Below are 18,603 nucleotides of genomic sequence, written 5' to 3' on the forward strand. Positions count from 1 at the left end.
ACAGCCCCTGCGGGGACCAAGCTGCATAATACAATGGGATTTAATAAAATGCCTTTAACTCACAAAGTTTGTCTGCTGCCAGCTCCTTAATTAAATTGCCTAATTCTGCTCTGCAATGGCAGCACAAACTCCTGTGTTTAAAGAGCACGGTGTTGCTATGGCATTCCCACCAGGGCAGGCTCAGGGCAAGGCTGTGGAGGAGCATGCAGATAAGCAGCTCTTCCTGCCTCCACATGGCCTCCTCCCAGGCCCTCACCAGGATGCCCAAAGCACCACCCTTAGCCCCTAGTCTCCCTCCCCACATGTTGTGTTTAGTCAGTTAGGAAGCTGTCCTTCCTAGGAGGGAACTGACTTTTTGCTGGGAACGTAAGGGCTGTAAAATTGGAAGGCTTCCTGGTGGTGGGCGGGGCATGCATACAACAGAACTGCTCCAAGCCCTGGCCTGCAGAGCATCTCGCATGCAGCCCCTCCACCTTCCCTGATATCCCATGCAGGCTCATCCCTGCCTGCCCAGCAGAGCCTCAAAGCGCTGCTCAGAGTCTGCCTGGCTGGATAAGAAGCCAGGCTTGCTCTTTCCCTTATGCACAGAGGTGCAAGAGACATCTGTTTTCTTTTGAAGATGTGGCTCCAGCTTTGCAGTAAAGCAATCAGGGATCCCCCACACCCCTGGCTGGAAAATTTTACCATGAACAGTTTCCAGCGGACAGCAAGGTTGGAGGACTCTTGGTAATGCTCTTCTTTTATCACCTGGTTTCACCAGCAACCCCACCAGCTCTGTCCTTACATCATCCATCTTCTTTTTGGTCCATTTCGAACTAAGTTGTAGACATCAGTATGCTTCTCCCTAGAATTCTGGAGTTTAAGTGTTGGTTGGGGGTTGCTTTGTTTATTTGTTTTCCTATTATAAAAATTTTATACAGAGAATTCTAGAACGTTGTTTAGATGCCATAGTTGAATCCTCCCCTCAGAGACTGATATAATTGGGCTAGAGAAGATAGATCTTAGGTATCAGTATAATTTAGAAAAATCCTGGCTGGCAGTGGTGGCACACTCCAATCCCAGCAGAAGGGAGGCAGAGGTAGGCTGATCTCTGTGAGTTCAAGGCCAGCCTGGTCTACACAGAGAGTTTTAAGCCATTCAGAGATATACAGTGAGATGCTTTGTCAGAGAGAGACTGACAAAGAGAAGGGGAGGAAGAGGGAGAGGAGAAAGAGGAAGAAAGGAGAGAGAGACTCTTCTCACTGCCTCAGCCTCCCTAGTGTGGGAGTTGTGGCTACCCACCATCACACCATGCTGACTCCTTCAGACTTCTCTGATGTAGCAAGAGCTGAAAAACAGCCATATCAGGGAGCAATTGTTACCTGTATCCTGTCTGGTAGATAGAAACCTGGCATCTGGCCTACCTCACCTCTCCCTTCCCATACCATGCCTGTTCCTCTGACTCTGTACATGTGAACTCCACATGCCCAGGTGCACACTTTTCTCTGTGCACTTCTGTGCTCCACCTCTTCTCATCATGGGAATTTTACTGTCTCCTGTGTCTTTGCCAGGGGCAGAACCTGGGTCTGTTCTGGAGTTTGTATACACCACAGCTGTGAGGCATTTCTGTGTTCTTATGGTGACCTGGGTCTTGTGAATCACAGGATGCTGACAGCAGATGAAGATGAAGATGCCAGCAAAGGTCACTCAAATAGGTGGTGATGACAGACACAGAGTGCCACTGACTGCCAGAGCTGAGAATGATGTACACAGTAGGCATGGGCTGGGGTGGGAAGAGAGGGGGGAGAGAGAGAGAAAGAGAGAGAGAGAGAGAGAGAGAGAGAGAGAGAGAGAGAGAGAAAGAGAGAGACTGACTGCAGTGTAGGGATAAATCTCAGATGGTGGCATTGTGATGAGATGGTAGCTGTCACAGTGTACCTTTGCCTGTCCCTATGAGACTTAGATGCCAACACACTCTCATTTGCTTTAGTGATACCCATCTGAGAAGAATGGTAGCCATCATGGTGGCAGGAAGACTGGTTCCCTGGGACCCCATTTGAGACTGCCCCAAGAAGCTGCAGCTTCTTTGAAATTCTGAGGCCACCTGAAAGCCCTCTCCTGCAGCTCCTCAGAGGAGGCTCCTGCAGAGCAGCAGCCCTGGTGCATCACACTTAGAGGACAGAGTGCTGAGAGCAGTGATCCATTAGGAACATCTGCTTAAAGTGAGCATGGGGCTTCAAGTGCCTCTTGAGGATAGAATTTTATTTCTGGCTGGTGTGGTTCCCTGGTCCCTTCATACTCCATATGCTGTGAGGAGAATAAAGGAAAATTTCTCTGCCTCCCTCACTTAACCCAGCCATCAGGGGCAGAGCCAGCAAAGCCTTAGAACACTCCAGAAACCTTGCCAATCAACACCGGTATCCCTCAGAATTGATCCTACCAGGCTTCTGGGTGAAATGTAACGATGAGAATAAGATGGGACTAGGCAGATATTCTGGGTTTTTGGTTTGGGTTTTGGTGTTTGTTTGAGATAAGGTCTTACATAGCACAGGCTAGCCTCAAATTCATTATGAGGCAGTATATGGCATTGAACTAATGCTGCTGCCTCCACTTTTCAAGTGCTGTGATTACAGGTGTGCACCACCACCAACAATGACACACTTTTTTCTTTTAAGGCAGCATCTCAGTAAATAGCCCGGCCTGACCTTGAAGCAGTATTTCTGCTTCAGCCTCCAATGTAAAGCTGAGATTACAGGTGTAAGCCATCCTCTATACATATACATATTTTTGCCATCATATACATACATATACATATACAAAATATTTTTAGATGATGTCATCTAATCCTTCTCTTTAATAAATTAGAAAAGATCAGCTTTCAGTAAGTAAAACCCCACTAAAAATGACAATAAAAACACCTTTTATGTTCATATCATCTCTAGTGACACAGTGGGCATGCCCCTGTGACCTGATTGGATCTGTAAAATGGGCCAAGGGTGAGGCTAATCGGAAGCTGGCTGCCGAGCCTTCTCCAGCTTCAGCCCAGTACTAGGAGAGACTGAGCTAGTGCTACAGCTTATGATGTGTTTCAGATCTTTAAAAGAGAATGAGGTCTTAGCCCCATTTTTCAGAGGAGGTAATAGAGGGTGATGATCTCATCCTAGTTGGCATACTTAGTAAGGGGCAGAGTTTGGAATGAGAACCTCAGATCCCTCAATTAGCTTCCTAAAACCACCATACTAAAGAACTGTAAACTCATCTCTTCAAATAGCATGAGCACACTGCATTTCTGGAGGCTAGAAGTTCAAATTCAAGGTGTCAACCAGAGGAATCATCCTTGCCTCTGCTGGCTTCTGCTGACAGTCATCAATTGTAAACAGGGCACATTCCTCTGCTTGAAACTAATCCTGTCCCTTCTCCCTGGGTCTCTGCCTCCTGTGGCATTGCCCTCCTCTTATGGGACGTCAGCCATATTGCATTAGGGTCTTTCCTGATGACCTCATCTTTCTGTAACTACACCTACAAAGACCCTAGTTTCTAAGAAAGATACATTCACTAGTAGCCAGAGTGGGAGTTCAATGTATCTTTTGGGGGGACACCATACAGCCCATGGCATCCCTGACATCAGGCTGATGACCTTGCGCTGTGTTCCCCCTGCCCTCTTGATGCTCCAGTTTCTCCCATCTTCCATCTCCACAGACAAGGTGCCCTTCTTCCAAATTATTACCAGCCACTAAAGTGGAATCATGAAATATAGGCAGGCTTTTTGTCTTTTTTATTCCCAGACAGTAAAAAATCATTAAGGTTTGCTCTTAATTAGTTTAATTTTGAAGCTTCTAAATATTGATTTAACCTCCACTCCTTTGTACTTGCTGCAGTCACTGAATTATGCCTGGTATTGATCACAGATGGAAGCATTTCCCTCTGCCGGGCTCAGGGCTTGAGAGCCGTCAGCCAGTCTGGCATGCTGGGCTGTGAGGCTGCACAGGCATGAAGAAAAGCGGTGCCAAAGTAGGGAAGGCTAGTCTTTGAGAAAGGCCTGTAAACTTAGGCCAGGGGCCAGCTTCTTTTTCTTGCATTGGCCCAGACCCAAAAGAGATTGATCAAGAGGATTGATAGGTCAACTGTAAATCTTCCTTATTCCATTCTGGGATGGAGGAGAATTGAGGAGTAGGGCAGGAGGATCAGGAAGGATCAGATCTCAGGGCACAGGCTCTGGCACCAGCCCACTATGACCTGGGCTTTACAGCTGAATGCTCTCAGGCCAGGTACCGCCCTCTCATCTGTGGCAACCCTTGTCACAGTGGCATTATGCGCACACAGGCAGCTGCTCCCGTGGTGGATCACAATCAGGCTATCATTATTTCAGTGGCTATCATTATTACTGCCTACCCACAGGGGAAATCAGGACTGGCCTGGAAGCACACTGTGCCCTCTAGCCTTGACCCATTACTGTTTGTTGTGTGAACTTGAGCAAGTCACCTGATTCTCTCTCGCTAACATATGAGCAGTGGCATCAGTGATAGTCAAATGTCTTGTAAGGCTTGAACAGAGCACCAAAGACTGGGCATTTATAAAGACTAGAAACTTCTCACAATTTCGGAGGCCAAGACATCCAAGATCGTGGTATCACATCTAGTGAAGCCTGCTGTCTGCTTCCAAGATAGTTGTTGTTTTGGGTTGTTTGTTTGTTTGTTTGTTTGTTTTTTGAATTCTGGGATCTCTGGGGAATACAGTATCCCCATTAGGGGGAGAAAAAAGCAGACTGGCAGAAAAAGACAAAACTCCCTCTTGCATGCCTTTTGAAATAGCATGTGTTGATTCTGGAAGGTAGAGGCCTTGTAACCAAAACACCTCCGAGCATTGGGCCATTGGGGAGTGTGTTTCCTTCTTTTATTTTGCTCTTTTTGAGACAGTTTCTCTGTGTAGCTCTAGCTGTCTTGGAACTCACACTGTAGACCAGGCAGGCCTTGAACTCAGAGACATGCCTGCCTCTGCCTCCCAAGTACTGGGATTAAAGGCACACCCTGCTCGGCAGGGAGGTTGCATTTCTAATGCAAGACTCTGGGGCATGCGTTCAGGCCATGGCTTCATGAGAAAGTGGGGATGGTAGAATTTCAATTGCAAGGTGTTGCTGCTTCAGTGGACTGTTGATAATGGCAGGGGCTGCAGTGACCTGCATGGCCCCTGTGGCCACACTTGGCCTGCAGGGTCATGTCCAGACCAAGCTGGTTCTGGCCTGCTGTGCTCTTTACCTCTCACCGGCCAGAGGGGCTTTTCTCCCAGACCTCTGCTTCTGGTGCCCCCTATAGTCTTCCACTATCTGTACTTCCTGTGACTTTCTTGGACTCTCCCCAGGGAGATTTTTTAAGGCAATCTTATCAAAGTGCCAATCAGCTTCACTCACTGTCTGAGATATGGTTTCTGTCACTGTGATACAACACCATAACCATAAGCAACTTGAGGAGGGAAAGTTTTATTTCCTCTTACACTTTCACATGCTGCCCAACATTCAAGGAAGCGAAGCCAGGAAGCCAAAACAGGAAGTCAAGGCAGGCACCTGGAGGCAGGAGCTGGCAGAGGCCATGGGAAAGTCCTGCTCCCTGGCTTGCACTTCAAGGCTTGGTCATCCTGCTTTTTTACAGAACCCAGAACCACCGGCTCAGATGTGGCACTGGCCCACAGTAAGCTAGGCGGTCTCACATCAACCATCAACCAAGATGGCCAATCTGGTCGGGGCATTGTCTTAACTGTAACTCCTTCTTTCTCTAATTTGTGTCACATTGATAGAAAACTAGCCTGACACACTAATTCTTAGCGTATTTCCTCTGAATGCTTGCCCAACTTCCCACACGGTTGAGCCCTGCTGCCCCTCTGCAACAGCCTTATATTCCAGAGAGAGTTTTCCTGTGTTTTGTCCTCAATCTGTGGAAACCCACCTGCCCTCCCTGTACACTGTGTCCCTTGCCACTCTCACACTAAAGTGCACAGCATACAACCAGACCTTTACTGATGCTCCCGGGAATGTTCTCTGTGCCTGAGTCACAGGAGATGAGGAGATTCTGGAAGTCTCCATTCTAACCTGTCAGGAGAGCAGCAGCAAGTACATCATGAGTAAATGCTTTTGAGGTTTCTAAGCATCATTCCTCAGCTTATAGAGTTGGACTTCAGAAGTCATCCAGCTCAAACATGAGTTTTGAGGCCAGATCCTCAGTCTCTGCTCCTGGAGGGCTGGGCGGGCCTGGGAATCTGCATTTCTGAGAACTTTCTCAGGGTTGCTGCTACTGCTGGCTCAGGGCCTGCTAGGCTGGAGGAGGGATGAGGCTATGATCCAAAGCCTAGTCCCACCCATGACCTAGGCTGCCCTGCCTACCACCAGTCCCCATACTCCCCTATGGCTGTAGGGCAGTCTGGGTGATAATGGAAAGAACAGGAAAGAGCTGAGCTGTGGAGATCACCAGTGAGGCCTTTGGGACAGGGAGGATTGTAAAAGAAGGGCCGAGTGAAAGGGTGGCCAGGGCAGATCCAGAAGGATATCAAGAACTCTCTCTGCACTGAGGGGGAAAGGGAGAAACAGAAACACCCACTGAGAGCCTCAGCTGCAGCCATTTATCTCCCAGCCTGCCTGCCACAGCTGGCAGGGGGGAGGCTTACGCCCCCAAGCCCAAGCCTCCTTTGAGGCATGATTTATCTCGGGGCTTCATCTGGTAAACCTGCTGATGAAACGAGTCTCCTTTTCTCCCCGCCTCATCAATTTTCATTCTGATTTCATTTTCCTTTTCCGTTAGAAAGGGTTTAGCCTTTCTCCGTGTTTAACTGGCCTGCTCCACATTTGCTCTAATTCCACCCGGCCACCCCACCTCCCTCTGCTTGTAGCCAGGGAGACCCAATGCTCCTCACAAGCAAGGCCCAATTCTTCCTCTCTATGCTTGTCAGCTAGGGACTCGGGGCCTTTGACCCTCTCTAACAGTGCGCAGAGAGGAAACAAGTTCCCCCACAAGGCTATAGGTGTAGCTTTATAGAGAATGGAGTAGCAAGGGCTGCTCACCCAAGAGGGCTCCACAGAGGTGCCCGATTACTGTGGCTTTAGACAGGAAGGAACTTTCTAGATGTGCAGTGGGGAACAGGGCATCTAGGTGAGGACCTGCTGGTGCAAGGACATAGGAATAGGAAACGGCATTGCTTGCATCCCTCTTTGTCACCTCCCCTTTCTTGCCCCTGTTTCTAGGACCCTGTGGCCAAGGGCCATGCTGGGGCCCTGGCTCATGAGGTAACCAGGGAAGGCTGTGGAATCTGCCTGGCACCTCCACCTGGGCAGCAGCTGGTCTAGACTGTCCACCTGGCATGTGATAGGGGAGGTGGTATGCCTGTTGAGCAAGGTCAGACCTGTCTTAGGAGAGCTCTCTGGATACTAGCAGGGAGCACCTGGGGACAGTCACTGCTCACCACCTGTGTCTGACCTGTTGATTGGGCAAGTATTTTGTCAGGTATGTATGATCTACTGGTAGACATGTCCTTCAGCTGTCCTGAAACCTGGAGCCAAGGACTCCCATTAGAGACCCCAGGGTATACTTTTAGTGACTTAGAAGAGGGCTGATCCTCTTGGAAAGGGGGCCAGCCTGCAGAGGAAAGGGCCCTTCCTCCTAAAACGTGGGTGATCTAGAAGCCAAAGTACAGCCCAGCCTAGGAAATGTGGTGGCGCTGATGAAAAGGGGAAGGAGCTCTAGGAGCCTAGACGATGATAATCTACAAGGATATCTAACTCCACCGGGAGGCACATGTCTCCCTACCTGACAGAGGAGAAGGCCCAAAAGCACGTGGACAACCAGCAACAGGATTCAACTGCAGGGCCCCCTCTAAAACCAGTGTTTCAGCTACTGGCCTCAGAGCAGAGGCCAGTGGAGTCACTGGAATGTCTAGAGGGATCTGGAGAAAGCCCCAGAAAGGTGAAAACCCGTGTAAGATCCTGATAAACCAGACAGAAACTTGAATGGGAACAAAGTCACTTTCACCCAGGAGCAGTGAGTGACCAGGAAGGCAAAATGGCCGCTGAAAGGCCTGAACAGGAAAGACAGGCTATGGGATGGCATTGGTCTCCTTTAAGGGAAGAGAGACAGAAGAAGTCATCCACACAAAGGCCTCTTCTCTGGGTAGTTGGTGCCTGTAGCTTCTGATCTCTAAGACACGCACATAGACAGACAGACATCCCCTGCCTGCCCTGGCCATTTTCCAGATATGTTCTGAGTTCCTATTGTGTCAGCCTGTTAGAGCTGGCAGCTTGAGCAAGGCTCCTACAGAGTTCTCAGTCTGCAGGGAAAACAGGCAGGCTCTTCAGGGGGGAGATGCAGGGCACCCCAGGAGCTCAGGAGAGAGGCTATGGTCAGAGAAACAGTCCCTGGAGGTTTGCAGAAGCCAAAGTAGCATGAAGAGGTGGGCTCAGCCCACTCTCTGCCCGAGCTTGCTGGCCCTGCTCCCCTGCAGCTTGTTTTGGTGCAGTGCAATCAGACAGAAATGACTTTACGTGCTACATACTGACACCCTCCATTCTAATTAAGAAATAATGAGGCAGGCTCCCTTCCAAGCCAGGAGCTCTCATCCCCTCTGCCTGGACCAGCCAGGAGAGCTGACAGTATAGAGATCCCTGCCCAGCAATAAGACCCCTCCCTCCACCCATGAAGGAGTTTCACCAGAACCTTGACCTCTGAGATTCCTGAGAAAAGGAGAGAGCAAGGCTGAACAAAGGACTCTCACCTTCCCCACAGTGTTACCACACGGGCCACCTAAGCTCTGGCACCAAAATCCCAGAAATAAACAGGACTATGAATGGGATCTATTGGGTCCCTCCTGGCCTTTCATGTACCAGCTGAGACTTCAGTCTTGTCCCTTAGTTTCTCTGAGCTAAGTTTCTCATCAAAGAATCCTGTGAGGCATCCCTTTACAGGATTGTTGGGAAAGCAGCTGGGATATAGGAAGTCTGGCACACAAGCCCTCGGGAAAGCCACACCTCTCTCCACAGTTGAATTGGTGTTCAGGACAGGTGTTATGGTTGAAGAAGAGTTTGAGAGTCTAAAGGAACAGGGCATTGCAGTCAAGGTGAGGACCTGCAGTGTTGGGGACAGTGACAGGTTGGGTGTGGCAGAGTGGCAAATCTGGGGATGGGAGGACCCCTCTCATGCTAACAGGAGAGCGCCAAAGAAGCCACCATAAGGGCCAAGGCTGGAAATAAAGACAAAAGGTAGATGTATTTGCCAGGAGAGAAGGGTGCTGAAACTGACAAAGATGTGACTGAAGGAGCAGGAGCAGTCTGGCTTTGGGACACAGTGAAGAATGTGAGGGGCTCTGAGGCAGCCAGGGAGAGAAGTACAGGGAAAGGTAAGAGTTCAGGGTAACTCCCCTGTATCCTCTTGTTTACTGTCCCAGGACTCTGTGGTGAGAATACCTAAAAACATGGGTACTAGGAGTTCACCAAGCTGTCTTCCTCAAGGGACATGGAACACCCAGGCCCAGGCCATAAGGATTCTAGATGGAGCAGGGACCTTGAGGCATAGACCTATTTCTAGGTGTAAGAACAGAAAAGAATCCCTGCGTTGTCTTCTGAGAAGGATGCTAAGAGGCTCTGGATCACTTGGAAGTAGTAGTAGGCATTCTGTGAAATGCCCAAGTCCAAAGACTTTGTTCTCAACTTACAGTGGAAAAGAAAGAAGGAAGCTGGGCTTAAAGATGAAACTGACAGCCGGGCACAGCAGCACACCAAGGCTACACAGAGGAGCCTTGTTTCAAAAAAAAAGAAAAAAGAAAAAGAAAGAAAGAAAGAAAGAAAGAAAGAAAGAAAGAAAGAAAGAAAGGAAGGAAGGAAGGAAGGAAGGAAGGAAGGAAGGAAGGAAGGAAAGAAAGAAAGAAAGAAAGAAAGAAAGAAAGAAAGAAAGAAAGAAAGAAAGAAAGAAAGAAGCTGGTGAGAAAGAATAGAGGTCAGGACAGTAGGTAACTGGGTAGGATTGCAAGAGCACATGGGACTCTTCTAGAGTGCTGGGATAGTTCCATCTAGATCTAGGTGTGGCTGACCTGGTGGTTGCCCAAGTTCATGAAGCCTGGGGTTATAGACATGCCTGCACATATATATACCTCATGCCTCAACGATTCAAAAACATTACAAAGATTGACAAACAGAGATGGGATGAGAAGCCACAACAATGGGAGAAGCGAAGGGAGCAAACAGGCATTGCATTGCAGTCCCCCAGGTGCAGCATTTAAGGTCAGGAAGCTGGGTACCTTGCCCAAGGTCACATGGGGAGCAGCAGAGCCTAGTCCTTTCTGTACTACCTGCCCTCCTTCCCGTAGGTTATTTATGGAATTCAGACTCCAGAAGACTAGATAAATGTGGCGCTCTCCCGTGCAGAAGCTCTGGTTGTGTGTGATTAAGTGCAGGGTAGGAATGATGGACTATTCACCTTGCAGGGGAGCTGGAGGCCATGTGTACAAATGGGGGTCTGCCTCCCACCCTCTGCTGCTCCTGCCCAGTGCTTATCTGCTGCTAAGGAGGCCAGAGTTTATCAATGCTACACTCAATTATGCTGCCCATCTGTCTCCACAGCTCAGGGGGACCAGACACCAAAGCAGCCAAGGCCTGGCAATTGGTAGCTGCCTGCCTGCTGGCCTCCTGTTGAAAGCATCTGCTCCCAGGGGTTGGGCAGGGCTTAGGGAAGGAAGCACGGAACAATGGAAAGGCAGAAGGGAGGGAGTTTGCATGCACCAGTAGACACCACCTCCATGCTTCAGGGGACAGGGACAGAAAGGAAGGATGGGAAGGCAGAGTCCCCCTAAAACTCTTCCTTTAGGGTTTTTCCAAGAGTCTTTTTAGCAGAGGGATTGGAGGATCAGTCCAAAGTCCAAAGCCAATTCCTGGAGGGAATCTGACTGTGTCCATTGGATTTGTAGAGCAAGTCCTAATGGAGAGAGCCACCAGCCATGGGGCCTGGAGGATGACCCCAGGACTCTCTAGCATGTGCTGCACAGTCAGAGGCAGGGTCAGGTCTATGTGCAGCAGCTGGCTTTGTTTGACCCTGTGATTCCAGGTCCAGCCCAGCCCAAACAGTAAGAGTCCCTCCTGCACATTCCTCAAGGGAATCAGTCTAGCTAGGAGCCAAGGAAGGGTTTGGTAGGTCCATCAGGGGACAAGATAGATTTGCTAACCACCTAGGTCCATTTCTGAAAGAACTTTCAAACAACGCAAGTGTTCCAAGCCAACCCAATAACCAGCTCCCCTCAAGCGAGTATTGATCCCTGTTGACTGGACTGGTGGGGCAGGTTATAATGAAACAAAAAACAAAACAAAACAAATATATATATATATATATATATTTATCTGTGTTTGGGGCTGGAGACATGGCTTAGTGGTTAAGGGCACTGACTGCTATTCCAGAGGACCCAGCTTCAAATCCCAGCACCCACATAGCAGCTCACAACTGTCTGTAACTCCAAAATCTGACATTCTCACATAGACATACATGCAGATGAAACACCAATGCACATAAAGATAAATTTAAAAAACAAAATCTGTGTTAACACCTGATGCCTTTCTGAACCTCAGTTGTCTCTCTGACAAAATGAAAGAATCCCTTCATTGCCCACACATGGAGCTGGTAGAAATGTGAAACTTAATGTCCGTGTTCTGCATGTTTTAGTATTCATGTTCACCCACAAGCACTGTGCTCCACTTGATTCTCTGTGGACACAGGGAGCTTGCAGACCAGATCCAGGAGATGTGTGTGTGCTCATGAGTTCCTGGTTACCCAGGGCATTATAGAAAAAAGTCAATTTGCTTTTTCTGCAGCTCCTGTAGAACTCGCTAATCGGCTAGAATGAGTGGCACCATGTCAATGGCGAGTGAATGGGAAGCTCCACCCCAGGAGGGCTAGACGCCCAGCCTCAAGGGAAGGACTTAGCTGAGAATCCGCCACACTTTGGGGTCCCAGATTCAGCTGTCGCTTCTCTCTCACTCCTCCTGCTCCCTCAAGCCTTGCTCCTTGCCCAGGAATAATCTGCTCTGCTGCTCCGGCCCAGATAGACAGATAAGGCCAGCAGGGGAGATACCTGGAACTTTGTAGGTTTTGGTAGATTCTTAATGCCCTGAGCAGTTAAATGCTGACTCGTCACTGTTGGAGGAGAGGGAAGCCAGGGGTTCAGGTCTTATCTAAAGGTCAGTGACACACTGGGGTCCTTCCTGAAGAGCTCTTGCTGCCCCCTCACTTCCTCACTTCCTCTCCAGTTGGGAACTATACTTATCCATTGGCATTCTTTGCTGGATGGCTATGTTGACAGCTCACAGCTCTTTACCCCCACTTTGGGGACAGGGGGGACAATATTGGGTTCCTAGGGGCTAAGCTTAGGAGAAAGGGAGCTTGTTGCACTGTTTTCTGCTGTTCTTTAGAAGTCTTGTGGTCAATGAGCACACAGTGTTACATGCCGGTGCTCTTGAGTACTGAGGAGATGAAAGAAGGAGGTTCTGAGTTCAAGGACAGCCTCAATGACATAGTAAGAGGAAGAAAGGAAAGAAAGGATGAAGAGAAGCAGGGAAGAAGAGAGTGAAAGAAGGTCTTATGTGGCAGGAGCAGCTCCCAACCCTGGAGAACTAACACGTTGGAAAAAGAGAAGCTAATATTTATAAAACTCTATAGGAGTAACATGTTTATGTCAGTCTCACAGACAGTCTAGTTTAAGAAAATAAAGGAAATAAAAAGCAACAGATGCCTGGAGAGGCTGAGGAGCCTTTCCTAGGGCAGTGGTAGAGCCAAGCTTGGTATCCTGGCATCTGGTATGGAAGCGTGGCACTCAGAGACATCTGAATGACAGGTGCTTCTCAGCTTGTTTCCTGCATCTTCCCCACCCATGGAGCACACCACAAACTCCCCTCCCCCTCCATGAGCCCCGGTTACCAGCTGGGGCAGCTGGTTTCCCCAGGCTTCCATTGATCATGTATGCCGGCAGGCATGCATGTGTGCATGTGTGTTTGTTTACCCTGAGGTCGGTGTGACAGTGCACACATACCCCTACGCAAACCTCTGTGCCTTTCAAGTCACCGTTGTTTTTCCCACCTTCAGAAATAGCTGCTGAGGAAAGTGGGACGCAGTCAGATGTACACAGGCACGACGCTCTCCTGCCCCCACTGCTTCCTGCCCAGCATTCCCGAAGCAGGATGATGAGACAAAGTGCCCCAAGCGGCCAGCTAGAGGTGCTGCCTGGAAGCTGGCAGCTTCCTGCAGCTTCCTGGCAAAGCATCCTCACCCAGAGTACAGGAATGGCACCAGCCTGCCACAGGGCAGCCAGTGCACTTTGAGCCTTAGGCTCAAAGCAGGCTGGGCCAGACCTGGGGCTGAGCAGCGAAGTATAAACAGCACAACCTCCATTCTGGCCTTTTTTCCTAGCTGTGGCTACTTCCCAGCATGGAGACTTGCCTAGTTCTTGGAGTTCTTCTGGACCTATACAAACCAGAGGTGTGAATGCTTCTCTAACAGGCCCATTGAGACAGTTATATATGAAATAGGCTGGTCAGAATCTTCAGAAGCACGTACTGCGCACGTGCCACTGAAGAGATACCAGATCAGACCTCTGCTGAGGGGTCAGACCAGGCCAAAGAACAGAACTCAGAATCTGGCCCAGCTTTCTGTCTGTTTTCTGTTCTAAGCCAAGGCTTGATGTACCTTCAGCATAGTACAGCCTGGTTTGAGAGAGAAGCCAGGCTGATTTCCTACACCCAAGAGGGAGGAGACATCAGTGGCTTGGGTTCCAGGTAGAAGACACTGCCTTGGGAAAGGGGCTGTAAGTACACAAAATGCCTACTGCAAGCATGAACCAAGCCCTGTGTTATAGGTGTGGTGGCGAGAGGGTGGGGCTCTAGCTAGACAAAGCTTTCCAGATGATTTGTTCAGGGTTGGGACAACACTGCAGCAGCACAATGACAGCCCTGTAGCCCCAGAGGTGCACACTTGTGCCCTAATATCTGTTGTCTAAGAGCCTGTTGTCCCCCAAAGAAGACCTGCAGCCTAAGAGAACCTCAACTTGAATTGAGGTGACTGAACTTGAGCCTAGAAGAACAAGTGGAAGTTGTCTGAGAGAAACGAGACAAAGGGGGGTGGCATCCCAGGGTAACTTCACCCAAAAAGGTTTGTCCAGGGAGTTTGAATGGGATAGAAACAATGCAAACCAGGAATAGTCAGGCCAGATCACAGAAGACCATACCTGCAGGGCTGGGGCAATTAGACTCCAGCCCCTGAACATCTGGGCAGCTCTTACAGGCCATTGAGAAACAAAGGCCCATGCCTTCAGAGTGAAGAGCGGTCATAGCCCTAAGCTCACCCAGGAGAGCCTCATCAGACCCCGAGTAGGGCTACCTCAGCACCCTAGCCCAAGTGAATATGGGGTCAAGTGCTAATGCCCAATTCCAGAGTTCTGGGAGGCCCATCCCATATTTTAGAGCTGGGTTTGTCTCCACTACCTCCTTCCTCCTGCATCACCAGAAAAATGTCTAGAAACTATCATTTATCTCACTTAACCAGTGAGCCAAGGAGGGAAAAGCAAGAAAGGTCAAAACATCTATTCTACACTTATCTGGGCTCCAGTGGTGGCAATTTCAGCCCATCCATTTTGCTTCCCTCCCAAACATGCACACATAAACTACTCTACCCCTCACTACCACACCACCACCACACCACCACACACAGACACACACACACAGACACCTCTGCATTATCCCAAGATTTCTCCCAAAGATTAGAGTCCTTCCTTCCCTGAGAAGGGGAAGGGGGGCCTTGAGGACTGCAGAACAGGGCCCAGGATGCCTGGTTCCCATCCAGTGCTCCTGGTTTCTGGAGTCCACCAGGGGAGGCTGGAGGGACAGATTCCACCGCTCAGCTCCGTACACACCTAACTCTGTTATCTCCTTACAGGGCTTCCCGGCGAGGAAATGAGTGAGCAGTCCCCGCCCAGTGCACAAAGATGAGGACCCACACCCAGGAGGGCACAAAGTGATGCCCACCCACCCCATGTAGAATGACTGCCCTGAGAGGGTGGTTCCCCAGACCCCGGCAGGGCTGCTGACCTTCAGTCTGCAAATCGTGAAGAGCAGGGCTCTCCCCTGCCTTCCAACTCCACCATGAGGCTCCTCGTGGCTGCCCTCTTGCTATCTTGGGCGGCTGGTACCGCTGCTGCAGTACCTGTGGTGCCCTGGCGTGTGCCCTGCCCTCCTCAGTGTGCCTGCCAGATCCGGCCCTGGTACACGCCCCGCTCATCCTACCGAGAGGCCACCACTGTGGACTGCAATGACCTCTTCCTGGCAGCAGTGCCCCAGGGGCTCCCTGAGGGCACACAGACCCTGCTGCTGCAGAGTAACAGCATCAGCCGCATAGACCAGACCGAGCTGGCCTACCTGGCCAACCTCACCGAGCTGGACCTGTCCCAGAACAGCTTCTCAGATGCTCGCGACTGTGACTTCCAGTCCCTGCCTCAGCTGCTGAGCCTACATCTAGAAGAGAACCAGCTGAGCCGGCTGGAGGATCACAGCTTTGCTGGGCTGACCAGCCTGCAGGAGCTCTATCTCAACCATAACCAGCTGTGCCGAATTGCCCCCAGAGCCTTTGAAGGCCTCAGCAACCTGCTGCGGCTGCACCTCAACTCCAACCTGCTTAGGACCATCGACAGCCGCTGGTTTGAGATGCTGCCCAACTTGGAAATCCTCATGATCGGTGGCAACAAGGTGGACGCCATCTTGGACATGAACTTCCGGCCCCTGGCCAACCTTCGCAGCCTGGTTCTGGCAGGCATGAGCTTGCGGGAGATCTCAGACTATGCTCTGGAGGGATTGCAAAGCCTGGAGAGCCTCTCCTTCTATGACAATCAGCTGGCCCAGGTGCCCAAGCGGGCATTGGAGCAGGTGCCTGGGCTCAAGTTTCTAGACCTGAACAAGAACCCACTGCAGCGGGTAGGGCCGGGAGACTTTGCCAACATGCTACACCTCAAGGAACTTGGACTAAACAACATGGAGGAGCTGGTCTCCATTGATAAGTTCGCTCTGGTAAATCTCCCCGAGCTGACCAAGCTGGACATCACCAATAATCCTCGGCTTTCTTTCATCCATCCCCGCGCCTTTCACCACCTACCCCAGATGGAGACTCTCATGCTCAACAACAATGCTCTCAGTGCCTTGCATCAGCAGACAGTGGAGTCTCTGCCCAACCTGCAGGAGGTGGGACTCCATGGTAACCCCATCCGCTGTGACTGTGTCATCCGCTGGGCCAATGCCACAGGCACCCATGTCCGTTTCATTGAACCACAGTCCACCCTGTGTGCCGAGCCTCCAGACCTCCAGCGCCGCCCAGTGCGGGAGGTGCCCTTCCGGGAGATGACAGACCGCTGCCTGCCCCTCATCTCTCCCCGAAGCTTCCCCTCCAGCCTGCAGATGGCCACTGGAGAGAGCACGGTACTTCACTGTCGGGCACTGGCTGAGCCAGAGCCTGAGATCTACTGGGTCACTCCAGCCGGCGTTCGACTGACGCCTGCTCACGCAGGCAGAAGGTACCGGGTGTTCCCTGAGGGGACCCTAGAGTTGCGGAGGGTGACAGCGGAAGAGGCAGGGCTCTACACCTGTGTGGCCCAGAACCTGGTAGGGGCTGACACTAAGACAGTCAGTGTTGTGGTTGGCCGTGCTCCCTTCCAGCCAGGCAGGGACAAGGGACCAGGGCTGGAGCTTCACGTGCAGGAGACGCACCCATATCACATCCTACTGTTTTGGGTGCCTCCACCCAACATAGTCTCCACCAACCTCACCTGGTCTAGCGCCTCCTCCAGCCGGGACCACAAAGCCACTGCTTTGGCTCGACTGCCCCAGGGCACCCACCGTTACAACATCACCCGCCTCCTTCCTGCCACAGAGTACTGGGCCTGCCTGCAAGTGGCCTTTGCCGATGCCCACACCCAGTTGGCTTGTGTTTGGGCCAGGACTAAAGAGGCCTCTCCTTGCCACAGAGCCCTGGGGGACCGACCCGGGCTCATAGCCATCCTGGCTCTCGCTGTCCTCCTGCTGGCAGCTGGGCTTGCAGCCCACCTTGGCAGAGGCCAACCCAAGCAGGGGGTGGGTGAGAAGCCTCTCCTTCCAGCCTGGGCCTTCTGGGGCTGGAGTGCCCCCTCTGTCCGAGTAGTGTCTGCACCTCTTGTCCTGCCCTGGAATCCAGGGAGGAAGCAGCCCAGATGTTCAGATGGGGGGACAGCGCCACCACCATTGTCTCAGCATTCCTGAAGCTCTGCCAGGTCTCAGCAGTAGAGAGATAACTAGGACAACTCTACACTAAAAGGAAGTGAACTGGGCCAGATGCCTGCCAGGAAAGTGGCATTTATCCACGTGCTTGAGGCCTGGCAGTTTGACCAAGAAATATGGGGCTCTGCGACTCCTGGGGGTGCTCTGCAGCCTCCAAACGGTTACTATTGCCTTCTGGGGGGCCCTCAGCTGCCATTCTGAGGAGTGTCTCCAAGGAACAGGAAGGACTCTGCCTAGAGCCTCCTACCTCCCCAGAAGCTTCTGGCCTCAGCTTGGCTATCCCCTGCCTGTGTCCCTAGGCCCTTGGCCCACAGGATATGCCCCCTTCCTCTTTTTCTTTGTACAGTCTCAGTTGCTTGCTCATCCCCTTCCTGGGCAAGGGCTGAAACGGGCTTCTCCTACTGTCTTGGGAGCCCACCCCAAAATGGGAGTGTCCCCAGCTGGATCTGATGGATATTTGGGGAGAGAGGTATCCAGGGATGCCTCATCTCATAGCCTGGGCTCTGAAGTTGACTTTCTATAGGGAGTTTTGTACCTTTGTGGAGAAATGTGTCACCTGTCCCCAACCCAATTCACTCTTTTCTCCTGTTTTGTAAAAAATAAAAATAAACAATAACAACACCAATGGGTGGGAGAGAATCCTTTGCATGCCGGGTATAAGAAAGTCTCTTGGGCCCCTTCACAGCCTGAAGGTGACAGGGGTGGGGGTTGGTGTCGTAAGAGCTTAGAGAAGAGAGAGACCTGGCAGTTTTCCCTTTTCATTTTGAATTCTGGCCTCTATGTCTGCTCCAAACACAAAGTCTCCCCAAAGCAGGGAGCACAAGAGCTGGGGGAAGAGAAATAAAGTGAGGGGGAAACCACCAGCCAGGAAGAGCATGACACAGGCAAGGAGCAGCAGAGTGGGAGAGAAAACTGAAGACAAATGCAGGCGTGGGAAGAGAGTGGAAATTTCCATCCCCAGACCTGGTCCCCTTTCTCCTCTGAGAAGCAGTTCACATGCTAGCGCATAGGACGCACTTCCCAGCCTGGATCTAATTAAACAAACCCAAGAGGTAGAATCATGCAGAGAATCGATAATCGCAAATCATGGCGATAGCAAGAACTTTGGCTCACATACTGGAGGAGCCTGGGTGATTAAAGGTCTGAGGAGGGGAGGTGGCCTGTGAGGAAATTGCTGTTTCTCTCTCCATGCCATTCTGCCGCAGTTCTCAATGAGCCTGACTTTGGTTGTTTTGTTCTTAACTGATTCACTTCTGCTGATTAAGAGTGAAGAGGAACAGCTGTTGGAAAGCCAACAGAGACAGGGCAAAAGGGCTTTC

At 50.9% G+C, this 18,603-nt stretch overlaps 1 protein-coding gene across 1 annotated transcript in view; it reads left to right on the top strand.

Moving 5' to 3' along the window:
* Positions 1-17,407, top strand: part of Lrrn2 (leucine rich repeat neuronal 2) — a 58,565-nt gene extending 41,158 nt beyond the window's left edge. The window contains exon 2 of the mRNA XM_055598116.1: positions 14,922-17,407. Within this exon, the coding sequence (XP_055454091.1) occupies positions 15,128-17,266 (2,139 nt within the window). The 5' untranslated portion in view covers positions 14,922-15,127 and the 3' untranslated portion in view covers positions 17,267-17,407. The remainder of the gene's footprint in view (positions 1-14,921) is intronic.
* Positions 17,408-18,603: the final 1,196 nt, after the last annotated feature.

Source organism: Psammomys obesus, unplaced genomic scaffold (genome assembly GCF_907164565.1).
Source record: "Psammomys obesus unplaced genomic scaffold, mPsaObe1.curated_primary_1811, whole genome shotgun sequence".
In the NCBI taxonomy this organism is placed as follows: Eukaryota; Metazoa; Chordata; class Mammalia; order Rodentia; family Muridae; genus Psammomys; species Psammomys obesus.